General features: G+C 39.8%; 1 protein-coding gene across 2 annotated transcripts in view; it reads right to left on the bottom strand.

The window, feature by feature from the left end:
• slc12a5a (solute carrier family 12 member 5a) overlaps positions 1-14,563 on the bottom strand; it is a gene marked incomplete at both ends in the record, with an annotated part of 93,312 nt that extends 78,749 nt beyond the window's left edge. For both annotated transcript variants that reach the window (XM_081380441.1, XM_081380442.1), the window contains one exon: positions 14,509-14,563. In XM_081380441.1, coding sequence (XP_081236567.1) covers positions 14,509-14,563 — 55 coding nt within the window. The remainder of the gene's footprint in view (positions 1-14,508) is intronic.
• Positions 14,564-14,935: the final 372 nt, after the last annotated feature.

The following is a 14,935-nucleotide window of genomic DNA, read 5'->3' as shown; positions in this document are numbered from 1 at the left end:
CTCATTCATTCGAGAGGATGCAAACATTCTGCGTACTGTACAGAGAACGGGTGGCGTTCTCTAATACAGTGATGAGAAATCATATATTTACAATGTAGAACTTGACTGGCATGTTACAAATCCCTGAATTGCTTGTTGACTTGATTGCACGATTTGAGACTTGAGACATGAAATATGGCAAAACGCCATGAAATGGTCTAACAAATACAATATTCCTTCTTGCCTTGATATATTTCAAACTGAAACAGGAAAAGCAACATCTGAGCAATTACAAAGACATTAATTGCAGAATTTATCTATTTTAACCAGACAAACAATATATTCGAGTATTGAACGTTTATTTGCTAAAAATATGCACTTTTAAGAGTGCACTAGGCTCAAAGCTACAGACATAGACAGTCACAAAACTTACATTTTAATTTCATGGGGTCTTTAAGAGATCATGCCTGCATATGTTTGATAAACCTGTTTTTCCTGTGGAAACTTCTGAAATCTGACTGATGGAGACACTTCATGACTGACAGAAAGTGTGCATCACTGAAACTCTCCCTGCAAGACCCGAATTATTCTCAAACACACACACACGCACGCACGCACGCACGCGCGCACACACACACACACACACACACACACACACACACACACACACACACACACACACAATTAGCTTTAATGTAAGCACTGCCACAGATGAGGAGATTCACTCAAAGTCTAATGTTATACCACAGCAACATCAGAGCTCAAACTCGCGAGTCCAATCGGTCAGAAAATAAACACAAATAATTTCCATACAATATTTCATCACATTAAGCTTGCAAAAGCTGATTTGAAAGAATTTTTTTAAGCAAAAAAAATTCCCATATTGACTCTACCATGAAATATGGTATACTGTCTGTGTACAGTAGTTTCAAAAGAATATACCATATTATATACTTACATGGTATATTCATAATCTAGTGTAAAAACATTTTTTCCATGCTATTTTTTAGTTGAAGGTTTGTGCCAACAGTGATAAGCCCTACACGACTCTATTTATAGTCATCAGTCAGTTTTAGCATCAATGCTAACCCCTGCTCCCTCATTAGGCTCCATGTGAAGTATGTGTGTGGCGTAATGGAGAGTTTGGCATCAGTCGAAGGCAGGCCGAGTTTGATCTCTCTCTCATGCTGGCCAATTACCCAGCATTCCTTTAATTTTCCTCCAGTAGCTCCATATATCCCTCCCCATCCGTCTGCCATCCAGCTGTCCCCATGCAGCACCAATTACAAACTCCTCTTATGGATTTAGACAGGACTATTTTTGAATCCTGCTGTGGGAGGACACACACTCCAGACTGGAAACATCTCGCGAGTGACGCTTTCCTGTCCATCGTCGATCACATCTCTCAGTGGCCGAACGTCAGGCTGGGATGCTCAGATGTTTTCTTGCGTTTGAGTGACGCAGTTTATTGAGGCAACTAAAAAACATTATGATCAGATATTTTAAATGACGACACTTGTATGAATTACATCTAGTCACCTAAAATAAAATAATTGCCCAAGTCATTTTGATGATCAAATGACTTCGGCAATTATTTTAGGAAGGTGACGAAAGTCACTATAAAATCAAAATCCAATTGTTTTTAAATGGAATATTGCAGTGTTTATTATATATACTGTATATATATATATATATATATATATATATATATATATATATTTAAATGTGTCTTGTAAACCTTATTAATCAAAATAACTTCCCCTCTCTCTTGCGGCATCTTATCTCTTCTCTGATAATGAGGGCAGACCAACCTGTCACTCACATGAGATCCACCAATAGCAAACCACAACCATCCAATCAATTCCCCATGACCAGAATCAAGTCCCACCCACATTTGTTCATCAAAACAACTGATGCATTTATGCCAATCTCACCAATCACACACCAATACAAAGAAAAGTAGGTAAATATATAATTAAATGAGTTGCAGTTCGCACACACAGCGGCACACTTCCAACCAATTACACGTGCAAAGATATCCAGCCCTAAAGCTATCGGGACAGAGACACAAACACAGTTATCGTTCACGGCAAAACACCTCCTTTCTCATCGACAGTCATTGAGCATTGAAAATATGAACTGAGTGCACAGAGAGAGAGATAGAGGGGGAAGAAAAAACACTATCTTGCAAACAGGCACGGCGCCACCGCTGGGGAAATGCCTCGGCACTGTAGATTATTACTCAAAACCATCTGCCCAAATGCTTTCTTTCTTGGAAGGGGGCGAGGGAAGACAATGTTTTCCTCTGCAACACTGAACAAGGTTAGAAGCGAGACCCGCTGGCGCCCGTCCAGCCATGGGTAACCATGGAAATGAATATTAGCTCGATCTGAGGAGAAGCAAATCGTTCCTGGAAGTACGTGTGCACCCACAAATGATGGAGGTGGATCCGTTCAGTGTCATTAGGGTGCTTTCTAAGGCAGTATAACGCAGATTCTGCAGATTTGTCAGCCATGATGTGAATCTCTTGTTCCAGCACATCTCAAAGCTGCTGTATTAGACTGAGATCTGGTGACTGTGGAGGCCGTTTGAGTTTAGTGAACTCACTGTCATGTTCAAGAAACCAGTTTGAGATGATTTGAGCTTTGTGACATGTGTGTTATCCTGCTGGAAGTATCCATCAGAAGATGAGTTCACTGTGGTCATGCACATGGTTAGAAAGAACACTCAGGTCGGCTGTGGCGTTTAAATGATGCTCAATTGGTACTAAAGGGCCCAAAGTGTGATAATATATTTAATATATATAAATAATATATTTAACAAACCCTCATCTGAATGTTGCAGCAGAAATCCAGACTCTTCAGACCAGGAAACGTTTTCCAATTTTCTATTGTCCAGTTTTGGTCAGTCCGAGATGTCTTCTGCGTTCAGAGATGCTCTTCTGCATTCTGAGATGCTCTTCTGCATTCTGAGATGCTCTTCTGCGTTCAGAGATGCTTTTCTGCGTTCAGAGATGATCTTCTGCGGTCAGAGACGCTCTTCTGCATTCAGAGATGCTCTTCTGCGTTCAGAGATGATCTACTGCGTTCAGAGATGCTCTTCTGCGTTCTGAGATGCTCTTCTGCGTTCAGAGATGATCTTCTGCGTTCAGAGATGCTCTTCTGCAGTCAGAGATGATCTTCTGCGTTCAGAGATGCTCTTCTGCGTTCTGAGATGCTCTTCTGCGTTCTGAGATGATCTTCTGCGTTCAGAGATGCTCTTCTGCGTTCAGAGATGCTCTTCTGTGTTCTGAGATGCTCTTCTGCGGTCAGAGATGCTCTTCTGCGTTCTGAGATGATCTTCTGCGGTCAGAGATGCTCTTCTGCGTTCAGAGATGCTCTTCTGCGGTCAGAGATGCTCTTCTGCGTTCAGAGATAATGATCTTCTGCGTTCAGAGATGCTCTTCTGCGTTCAGAGATGCTCTTCTGCGTTCAGAGATGCTCTTCTGCGTTCAGAGATGATCTTCTGCGTTCAGAGATGTCTTCTGCGTTCAGAGATGATCTTCTGCGTTCAGAGATGATCTTCTGCGTTCAGAGATGCTCTTCTGCGTTCTGAGATGCTCTTCTGCGTTCAGAGATGATCTTCTGCGTTCAGAGATGCTCTTCTGCGTTCAGAGATGCTCTTCTGCGTTCAGAGATGATCTTCTGCGTTCAGAGATGTCTTCTGCGTTCAGAGATGCTCTTCTGCGGTCAGAGATGCTCTTCTGCGTTCAGAGATGCTCTTCTGCGTTCAGAGATGCTCTTCTGCGTTCAGAGATGCTCTTCTGCGTTCAGAGATAATGATCTTCTGTGTTCAGAGATGCTCTTCTGCGTTCAGAGATGCTCTTCTGCGTTCAGAGATGCTCTTCTGCGTTCAGAGATAATGCTCTTCTGCGTTCAGAGATGCTCTTCTGCGTTCAGAGATAATGATCTTCTGTGTTCAGAGATGATCTTCTGCGTTCAGAGATGTCTTCTGCGTTCAGAGATGCTCTTCTGCGTTCAGAGATAATGATCTTCTGCGTTCAGAGATGCTCTTCTGCGTTCAGAGATGATCTTCTGTGTTCAGAGATGCTCTTCTGCGTTCAGAGATGCTCTTCTGCGTTCAGAGATAATGATCTTCTGCGTTCAGAGATAATGATCTTCTGCGTTCAGAGATGCTCTTCTGCGTTCAGAGATAATGATCTTCTGTGTTCAGAGATGATCTTCTGCGTTCAGAGATGTCTTCTGCGTTCAGAGATGCTCTTCTGCGTTCAGAGATAATGATCTTCTGCGTTCAGAGATGCTCTTCTGCGTTCAGAGATGCTCTTCTGCGTTCAGAGATAATGATCTTCTGCGTTCAGAGATAATGATCTTCTGTGTTCAGAGATGATCCTCTGCGTTCAGAGATAATGATCTTCTGCGTTCAGAGATAATGATCTTCTGTGTTCAGAGATGATCCTCTGCGTTCAGAGATAATGATCTTCTGCGTTCAGAGATAATGATCTTCTGCGTTCAGAGATGATCTTCTGCGTTCAGAGATGTCTTCTGCGTTCAGAGATGCTCTTCTGCATTCAGAGATGCTCTTCTGCGTTCAAAGATGCTCTTCTGCGTTCAGAGATAATGATCTTCTGCGTTCAGAGATAATGATCTTCTGTGTTCAGAGATGATCTTCTGCGTTCAGAGATGATCTTCTGCGTTCAGAGATGCTCTTCTGCGTTCAGAGATAATGATCTTCTGTGTTCAGAGATGATCTTCTGCGTTCAGAGATAATGATCTTCTGTGTTCAGAGATGTCTTCTGCGTTCAGAGATGCTCTTCTGCGTTCAGAGATAATGATCTTCTGTGTTCAGAGATGATCTTCTGCGTTCAGGAGATGTCTTCTGCGTTCAGAGATGCTCTTCTGCGTTCAGAGATGCTCTTCTGCGTTCAGAGATAATGATCTTCTGTGTTCAGAGATGCTCTTCTGTGTTCAGAGATAATGATCTTCTGTGTTCAGAGATGCTCTTCTGCGGTCAGAGATGCTCTTCTGCGTTCAGAGATGCTCTTCTGCGGTCAGAGATGCTCTTCTGCGTTCAGAGATGATCTTCTGCGTTCAGAGATGCTCTTCTGCGTTCAGAGATGATCTTCTGCTTTCAGAGATGCTCTTCTGTGTTCAGAGATGCTCTTCTGCGTTCAGAGATGCTCTTCTGCGTTCAGAGATGATCTTCTGCGTTCAGAGATGATCTTCTGCGTTCAGAGATGCTCTTCTGCGTTCAGAGATGCTCTTCTGCGTTCAGAGATGCTCTTCTGCGGTCAGAGATGATCTTCTGCGTTCAGAGATGATCTTCTGCGTTCAGAGATGTCTTCTGCGTTCAGAGATGTCTTCTGCGTTCAGAGATGCTCTTCTGTGTTCAGAGATGATCTTCTGCGTTCAGAGATGTCTTCTGCGTTCAGAGATGATCTTCTGCGTTCAGAGATGATCTTCTGTGTTCAGAGATGCTCTTCTGCGTTCTGAGATGCTCTTCTGTGTTCAGAGATGATCTTCTGCGTTCAGAGATGCTCTTCTGCGTTCAGAGATGATCTTCTGCGTTCAGAGATGTCTTCTGCGTTCAGAGATGATCTTCTGCGTTCAGAGATGATCTTCTGCGTTCAGAGATGTCTTCTGTGTTCAGAGATGCTCTTCTGCGTTCAGAGATGATCTTCTGCGTTCAGAGATGTCTTCTGCGTTCAGAGATGATCTTCTGCGTTCAGAGATGATCTTCTGTGTTCAGAGATGATCTTCTGCGTTCAGAGATGCTCTTCTGCGTTCAGAGATGATCTTCTGCGTTCAGAGATGTCTTCTGCGTTCAGAGATGATCTTCTGCGTTCAGAGATGCTCTTCTGCGTTCAGAGATGATCTTCTGCGTTCAGAGATGTCTTCTGCGTTCAGAGATGATCTTCTGCGTTCAGAGATGCTCTTCTGTGTTCAGAGATGCTCTTCTGCGGTCAGAGATGCTCTTCTGCGTTCAGAGATGATCTTCTGCAGACTTCGGTTGTAATGAGTGCTTATTTGAGTTACACAGAACTGACACACACTGGATATTTGTTGTGGTTGTGCGTGAAAATCCTAGTAGATCAGCAGTTTCTGAAATACTCAGACCAGCCGGTCTGGCACCAACAGAGATAATGGCACCAACGTTTAAAAGGTTTAGTTAATTATCCAAATAATGAATAATTCACACTAGTTACTAGTACTTGTATACAAATTACTTAATAATGTAGAGTATACATTGCTCTATCTGTGAATACTGTTGTTGGGTACTACTTTCTAGGGACTACCCAAATTATGGCAAGTATTCAAATTGTTTTAATTATTTAAAAATGAATTATTGGTCTCTTTCTAATGCCAGTAAGCAGCTCCCTAGCGATCTCCCAGAACACCCTGAAAACCAACTAGAACATCCAAGCAACATTTTGCACAAGCAGGTAAATCTTCTTCAGAAAATTGCTAGTTTATTGCTGTTGTCAAGAAATGCCCCGAAAGCACGCAGCGGATCAAGCTATCTTCAGGTTTTATTAAATTGGCCCAGTTCTTTCCAGAATCCCAATAGCTCACATCCCACTGACCACAACATCCTCTCAAAAACACTTCAGACATCCTAATGCTTCTTGCAAGCACATGGGAAACTTGTTTTGGACCCAGAAAGCCGATATGATTTGACAACAGCAATCTAATGCAACCCAATTTATTTCAAACTGGCATTTCTGCACTGGTTTGGTAGATTTATATCAGAGGGAGAAAGAGGCTGAGAAAGAAACGTGGGTGTTTGCAATCGTAAGGTTTCAATGCTGAAGACGTTACAGAAACCTACAGTAATTAGACTCTGCTACTGCGAGACATTATGAGCTTTATATGACATCTGCATGTTACACAACTGTGCCAAACACTTTTTGTTCTGCTGTTCTAATGATGAGAGTGAATCATATCATATAACCTTGAAATGGAAATGGTTCAATTAATTCGCTGTGTTTAAACTGGAGACTCTTGATTAGTCACTCTATGGAGAGCAATGAGAAATAAAGCTGTCTCGAGCTGGAAACACATATACGCTGTGTTATCTACGCAAGCAGTTCATACATTACCACAAGAGATGCTTTGAGCACATTAATGTTAATGCATAAGATTCCTACAGACGTCTACAGGCTGCAGCTAAGGGGAAATCCAGCTAAAACACCATTCCGGCTGGTAAATATCAATATGAATACATTTACACACACAAAGACAGATAGAGACAGACTGACACATAGAAAGATAGATAGATAGAATGATAGATTGAACGATAGAACAACAGAAAGAATGATAGACAACAATAGAAAGAATGATAGAACGACAGAAAGAACAAAAGAGAAAGAATAGATAGAGCGATAGAGAGAATGGATGGATGGATGGATGGATGGATGGATGGATGGATGGATGGATGGATGGATGGATGGATGGATGGATGGATGGATGGATGGATGGATGGATGGATGGATGACAGACAGAATGACAGATAGACGGATGGATGGATGGATGATAGATAGATAGATAGATAGATAGATAGATAGATAGATAGATAGATAGATAGATAGATAGATAGATAGATAGATAGATAGATAGATAGATAGATAGATAGATAGATAGATAGATCCTGTGAAGGGTCTCCACCGCAGTGATGTCATATATTATTTAGTAATTTGGGCCACTTGTTTATTCACAGTCGTTGTCTCCCTCCTCACTATTTCACTCTCTACCATCTTATTTCCCCTGCTATTCAGTTTTAAATGAGTCTCCTGCACTCGTGAGCAACACACACACACACACACACACACACACACACACACACACACACACACACACACACACACACACACACACACACACACACACGTGTCTTGGCCTTGGTGGTGAGCAATGCAGTCGGCGGCTCCATTGCGACAGCGGTAACTATGGCGATAACACCGAGGAGAACTGCAAAACATCTCCTACATGCTCGCACCTACATCCACTGCATTTCTTTAAAACATGACAAATCAAGTGCACTCAGCAAAACATGTCCAGAGCATACTTCACCCTAAAACCACAAGGAAGAAAGCTAGAAATTACATTTTGCATAGCCTATTTCAGGATAGCCATTATGATGTTTTGGCTTTGTGACATTATTTTCATGAAAATTAAGCACATTTTCTTCCAAAATCTTTATGTTTTCAGACACTTTTTTTTTTTTTTTACTGTATTCAGAGTAAAAATGCTGCTAATTTAAATTTAACAACATCAAAGACAGTACAACAAATACAATCATGATGCATAAATATTTTTTTACAATTTATATGATGCATCATATGAATAAATGCATCATTGTCTAATTAAAGTAATGATATTTTTGTCACGTCACTGTAATAATATTTTATTGCAAAATGTGCTACACTGTCATAAACTGTCATCTTTAGATTTTGTTGTGTGTGTGTGTGTGTGTGTGTGTGTGTGTGTGTGTGTGTGTGTGTGTATGTAAGTGAGTAAATAAATAGACAAATAGTCTTTAATTACTCATGTTAAAGTCATCCGTCTGTCACCTACCTCTAGAAATAAAAGGGGAAAAAAGCAGAACATCTTAAACTTTTAAGGTTGACATAATTACCTCAGAATTAGTATTCATTACCATCACCTTTACTGTAGGGCTCATGTTTAATTAAAAGAGACTATTTCCCTTTCAAACCCATTAATCGTTTGACATATGGAGTGTGCGAGTGTCATTTTAAACCACATTTAGACTCGTTTAGAAACTAAAGTCGCACATAAAAATGTCAGAATGTTACTGTAACGCATGCACAATATCAAAGGAATGCTGCAGGATCGTTCATAAACGCCACTTTTCTTCATTTCTGCATTTTTAGTGGATGTCTGAAGTCAGTTCACACAGGTGTTCAATAGAGGAACCACAGGTGAAGAGAATCAACATGATCCACGAAACACACACAAACACAGGCTTCAGTAGATCAACTGTTGGAGCATTGCAAACTCTGTCTGAATTTAAATATTGTATGAATCTAAATCTGAATATGAGTCTGATATGAATATTTCATATCTTATGCAGTGACAATCATAACTTTTAAGTGGTTTTTAGTGCCGGTTAAACCTGAGGTGAGGCCAGAAACTTTAAAGTGAATGGATCTTGGTGAAATAGGGTGGACCTCAATGGCAACTCTCAAAATACATTTTATAATATATGGGCTAAATATAATCTGACAAATTAACCCCCAGTTTCACAGACAAGGCTTAATATAGTCCCAGAATAAAGGCATGTTTGAGCTGTTTTAACTGAAAGCAATGCACTGATATATCTTAAAATATGTCAGTGCCATTGTTTTGTCTCACGATACACACCAGTAATATTTGTTTCTAAGGCACATTTATAAAAGCTACTTATAACTGATCCTGGTTTAATCTAAGCCCTGTCTGTGAAACCAGGCCTATGATTAGTTAAATTTGATTAATAAAAACAAAAAAAATCCATGAATTGATCAAATAGCCAGTGTAATAATAACAGAATAAGAACAATAATCATAGGCGGAGCATCAAAGGTTTCTATTTACAGCGTGTTTTGCAGCGTTGTAGCCAATCACAGACGTGTCTGTTGAGTTCTTGAACGCAATGGCCAATCAGAGGCGATTAAGTTAGAATCCACTGGAGTTTTTGTCCAGTGCTGAGTTTTGCATGTTCATAAATAAGTGTAGACATTATGTAAATAAGAGATTCGTTGTGCAGTGTAGACAGATTCATTGATTATAACATAACTTTGTGAGATCGCGTCAACTCAATGAACTAAGACAGCTGTTCACTGATGAAGAGAGCGCTCTCTGCACGCTTTCTAGGCGATATATCAGTTCAGTGTTTAAATAAATCTTTTGTCTTGCTTGACCAGCGGCATCGTGCACACGCTGCAAAGTTTCAGGAGTGACATCCACTACTAAATGTATGTATTTGAGTGATTATTATTGTCATGTATGAATTTACATTTACATTTATGCATTTGGCAGACGCTTTTATCCAAAGCGACTTACATTGCATTTCAGGGTTCACATTTACATTCTTATCAGTTCTTGCTTTCCCTGGGAATCGAACACATGACCTTGGCGTTGCAAGCCAACGCTCTACTGTTTGAGCTACAGGAAAGCTATATGCATGATTTTTCTCTCCTTAGAAAGAAATAGACCTTTATCGAAATTTTCAAAATACTGCAAGTTTTGCGCAAATCTGTAATGGAAACCAGGCTACCGTGATGCATTAAGAGAATCTGCTGAAACAGAGGGCCGCTCACGGGCTCAGCCTAAACCAAACATTATTAAAGACCTTCAGCAGATGCTGCAGAGAGAGAATGAGCGAGAGAGGTGGACGGGACAGTCATTAACCCCTCGATGAAGGGAATCAGAGCGAGTGAGGACAGAATAGACACGCAGAGTGACTTTTGGACCCAGAGGGCCCTCAAGAAAGATACATCAAATCAGTCTTTCTGAACTCTGACACGACGATTCTATCACATCCACAATACCAAATCATTTCTCTCCCTCATCTATCTTCCCTTCAACTATACTTTCAGACTGTTTCCTCAATAAAAGTTAGGGTGTAATAAGGAATATCTGAGTGAAGAAGGTGCAGACAATGTCTTTTCTGTCAGAACAGGACACTGGATCACTGTAGGATTCATTTCAACCCATTCAAATGTGTCACAATCAATCTTGAAACATGCAAGAATCAGCATTTGACGCAAATGCTGACAACAGTAGCTTGGTAGTAAAAATAATTAATTTATTATGTTCATTTGTTAACATTAGTTAATGTATTAACTAAAATGAAGTAACAATAAGCAATACATTTGTTACTGTATTTATTCATCTTTGTTAAAGTTGATAAAAATACAGTCAATCATTGTTTGTTCATGTTAGTTCACAGTGCATTAACTAACGTTAACAAATACAACTTCTGATTTTAATAATGTATTAGTATGTTGATATTAATGTGAACTAAGATTAATAAATACTGTAAAATTATTGTTCATTCTTAGTTCATGTTAACTAAAATAGTTAACTATGAAAGCTTATTGTAAAGTGTTACCTTTAAACTACTCTACAGTTTTTTTTTAAAGAAATTAATACTTTTATTCAGCAACGCTGCATTAAATTGAAAATAAAGACATTTATAATGTCACAGAAGAATTCTATTTCAAATAAATTCGTTCTATTCTTCAAAGAATCATGAAAAACAATGTATCACGTTTCCATAACATACGTAATTCCACAAAAATATGAAGCAGCTCAACTGTTTTCAACACTGATAATCATAAATGTTTCTTGAGCATTAAATCATCATATCAGAATGATTTCTGAAGGATCATGTGACACTGAAGACTGGAGTAATGATGCTGAAAATTCAGCTTTGATCACAGGAATAAATTACACTTCACAATAAATTCACAGATATTTGAAATTGTAAAAATATTTCACAATACATCAGTTTTTACTGTATTTTTAATCAAATAAATGCAGTCTTGCTGAGCCTCTTTTTTCAAAAACATAAACCCAAACTTTTGCAATCCAAACAAACACAAATGAAGGGAAGCTCCAACAGCAAAGAAAGCCTCTCATCGACCAAAAGCATCCAAATCATAATGTCACCTGTTGCATTAAAATGCTGTCTAGCTACAGACCTTCATAAGACACAAGACCGCAGCATCTACATCACTGCATGACAGCGGCATTAATCATCAGCGTTCACACTGTAAAACAGTGACTGATCATCCCTGTGTCACTGTACAGTCCTCACCGCCACAGCACCAGGGTGTGTGCTGACAAATAGCACAATAACCTCTTATCTCTGAAAGACTCATCCACAGTCCTTCTCAGAGCCACGTCCTCTGTCTATCTCTGATATCCTCCAATGTATCACTCTGTTGATAAGCACAGACTGCGGCTTCACAGGGGAAGGTCAAATGATGAAAACAGAAACATCATCACTAAAAACAGATTTTTATATTTTATAAGGAAAATCATTCTCACTGGAAAGATGCTGAGGTGTTGTGGGTGGTTGCCGGGGTGTTGCTATGCAGTTGCAGTTCTAACATCGAACATGGTCAATAGGGAAAAAGCATTTTAAATATATGTTCAACTGTACATGCACTCATTCAATCTAGCTGCGTGTAAATATTAGTGTATGTGCATGGCTGTAGGAGGGGAGCAGCAAACCCCTGTTGTGTTCCCTCAGTGAAGAGCCACTATTGTTACCGTGACAGTGATGAAGATTTATGCAATGCCGACTGGATAGATGAGATTACAGAGCACTAAAAGTCACACATCAGTGAACACAACCTCATAGCGACAGGTCGGGACACTCTACTGGAGTCCTTCAAGTCACCGGAAGACACACATGAAGCAAAACGAAGTAATAAATTATAATAAAAAATAGTTTTAGGCCAATACAGAGTTCCCGCTGTACTAAAATGCAAAAAGCAAGGCCTATCTTTATTTCTCAAAACAAACTAACAAAGAAATAAATACATAAATTCTATTATATAAATATTAGTGCTGTCAAATCGATTATTTGAATGCTCATAAAAGTTTGTAAATATATAATAAATATTATATATAATACTAATAAATAATATAAATTACATATCATAAATAAATAAATAGAATTAAAAATATACACACACTAGCCTACCCATCAAAACTTTGAATAATTAAGATTTTTAAAAGAAGTCTCTTCTGCTCACCAAGGATGCATTTATTTGATGAAAAATACCGTAAAAACATTAATATTTTGAAATATTATTACAATTTTACATAACCATTCTCTAAATATATTATAGTGTAATTTATTTCTGTGATGCAAAGTTGAATACTCCAGTCTTCAGTCACATGATCGTTCAGAAATCAGTCTAATTTGCCGATAAGATACTTCTTTCAAAAAACATAAAAAAAAATCTCTCTCTCTCTCTCTCTCTCTCTCTCTATATATATATATATATATATATATGTATTCTTTTTATTAGCATGTACACCCCATTAAATAAATTATTTTTCCATCAAGCCTGGAACAAACTCTCCTCCAAATAATTAACAGAGCGGTATCTCATGAATATGCTGAAGCGGATGACGCAGAATGCATCTGGAGGACGGATGCCTTTCATCTTAGTGTAGTGGGGCAGCGAGATGCTCGCCTAAATCTCCTGATAATCCGCCTCAGCTTGTAATGAAAGGGATAAATCAGGACCCTGGACAGCGCTCGGCAGGGCTGAGTGATAGTGCGTCTGGATTCAGCACCACGGACAGCAGCACATCCACATACCTGGATCACATTCTGGGTTTGGGTTTATAGGGCATTAAATGGACCTAAAAGGCACAAATCTGTGGCAACAAAAGCAGGTGCACTGAATGTAGACTGAACAATAATCCAATGCTATAGAGGATGAAAACAGTGTAGGGAAATGCCATTGAACACAGTTCCCCAATCTGATTTGTGCCATATAACCGTGTGTGATGTATGTGCTATGTGAAGAACTGCCTCCTGATAAGATCAAAGAGTCTAAACACACACCAACAGCTGCTGACGCCTGTTAAACACACTGATCAGATAGTCACGTCTGATGAAAAGGAGCATAACTGAGTGAAATCCAAATGTAATTGAATGACATTTCATTGTCTAAGGAAGGGAGCAGCGAATGTCTGAGTGTCATGGGCAAAGAAACTGTTACAGAGATGGAGACGTGTGCAATGTTGACCTGATAGATGAGATTATACAGCAGTAAAAGTCACGCCGCTCTTCTGCTGGAGTCCTTCATACTAGAGAAATTGAGGATTTTTTTTTTTTACATAAAAAAAAAAAAAAAAAATGAAAAGTTCAAAAAAAAAAAAAAACTCAACTTTTCTATTCAACACCTCTACAGTGGCAAGGATAAAATGATATCATAAAAAATAAAACTAAATTATTAACAATAACAATAATTTTTATAATAACAATAAAATAATAAATCCAAAATCCAAAAATCACAACACTCTCCTACTTGACTATTAAAGCGACAAGGATTAAATAATAATATTAAATAACAACAATATATATAATACGCAATATTAATATAAATATAATAAAACAAATACTCCATAAACAGCTTAAACTAAAAGCCCCACAGCACTGGATGCTACCTTACAGAATCAGGTTAAAAACAGAGAGACAGTGTAAAATTTGACGACGGCATCTCCGTCTGTACCAGAGGAGTTCTGAGAGCATGATGCCAGTGTGTGACGGCAGAGAGGTTCCCCTTCCACCGAAGCGTTCTGCTTGTGTGTGACACGCTTGAAAACAAACAGAGGCGCACGGAGCGGGTCGCTACATGTACAGACTCAACTACAACAGCCTATTACTATTCCACTCACAGCAGCCATGCAGTATACAGGAGAGGACCAGTCATGGCCAGCAACCCGAGGCTCGAACCCTACGTGTGTGTGTGTGTGTGTGTGTGTGTGTGAGAGATTCCTCCACTCACCCTGGCTGTTGGCGGCCCCCTCTGCCTCCTCGCATTCGGTCAGGTTGTTGACCATCCTGCCTCTCCAAATGCCCTCGCTCCCCTAGAACTCTCCTCCGCTCAGGGGAGAAAAGCAGAAGAACGGCCAAACGAGGAGATGTGTGAGAAAAAGATGGACTGATTTGCCCACCTTCCTTCCCCTGCCGAGAGCTGTGAGGAAATCACCGGCCAACGAATCGAGAGATGCGCGTTTTTCTCCTCTGATTCTCTTCTTCTCGCGCTCTCCTCTCCTCTCTTGGCTGTAGCGTGACTCTCTCTCTCTCTCTCTCTCTCTCTCTCGTAGGAGGAGGATTCGACAGCTCAGAGCGACTGGAGTTTACTGGATGATGGAACATGCTCTCTCTCTCTCTCTCTCTTTCTCCCACACACTCGCTCATGCACATGGGTA

This window comes from Scardinius erythrophthalmus (assembly GCF_964197995.2).
Source record: "Scardinius erythrophthalmus genome assembly, chromosome: 12".
In the NCBI taxonomy this organism is placed as follows: domain Eukaryota; kingdom Metazoa; phylum Chordata; class Actinopteri; order Cypriniformes; family Leuciscidae; genus Scardinius; species Scardinius erythrophthalmus.
This window is presented reverse-complemented; position numbering and strand designations above follow the sequence as displayed.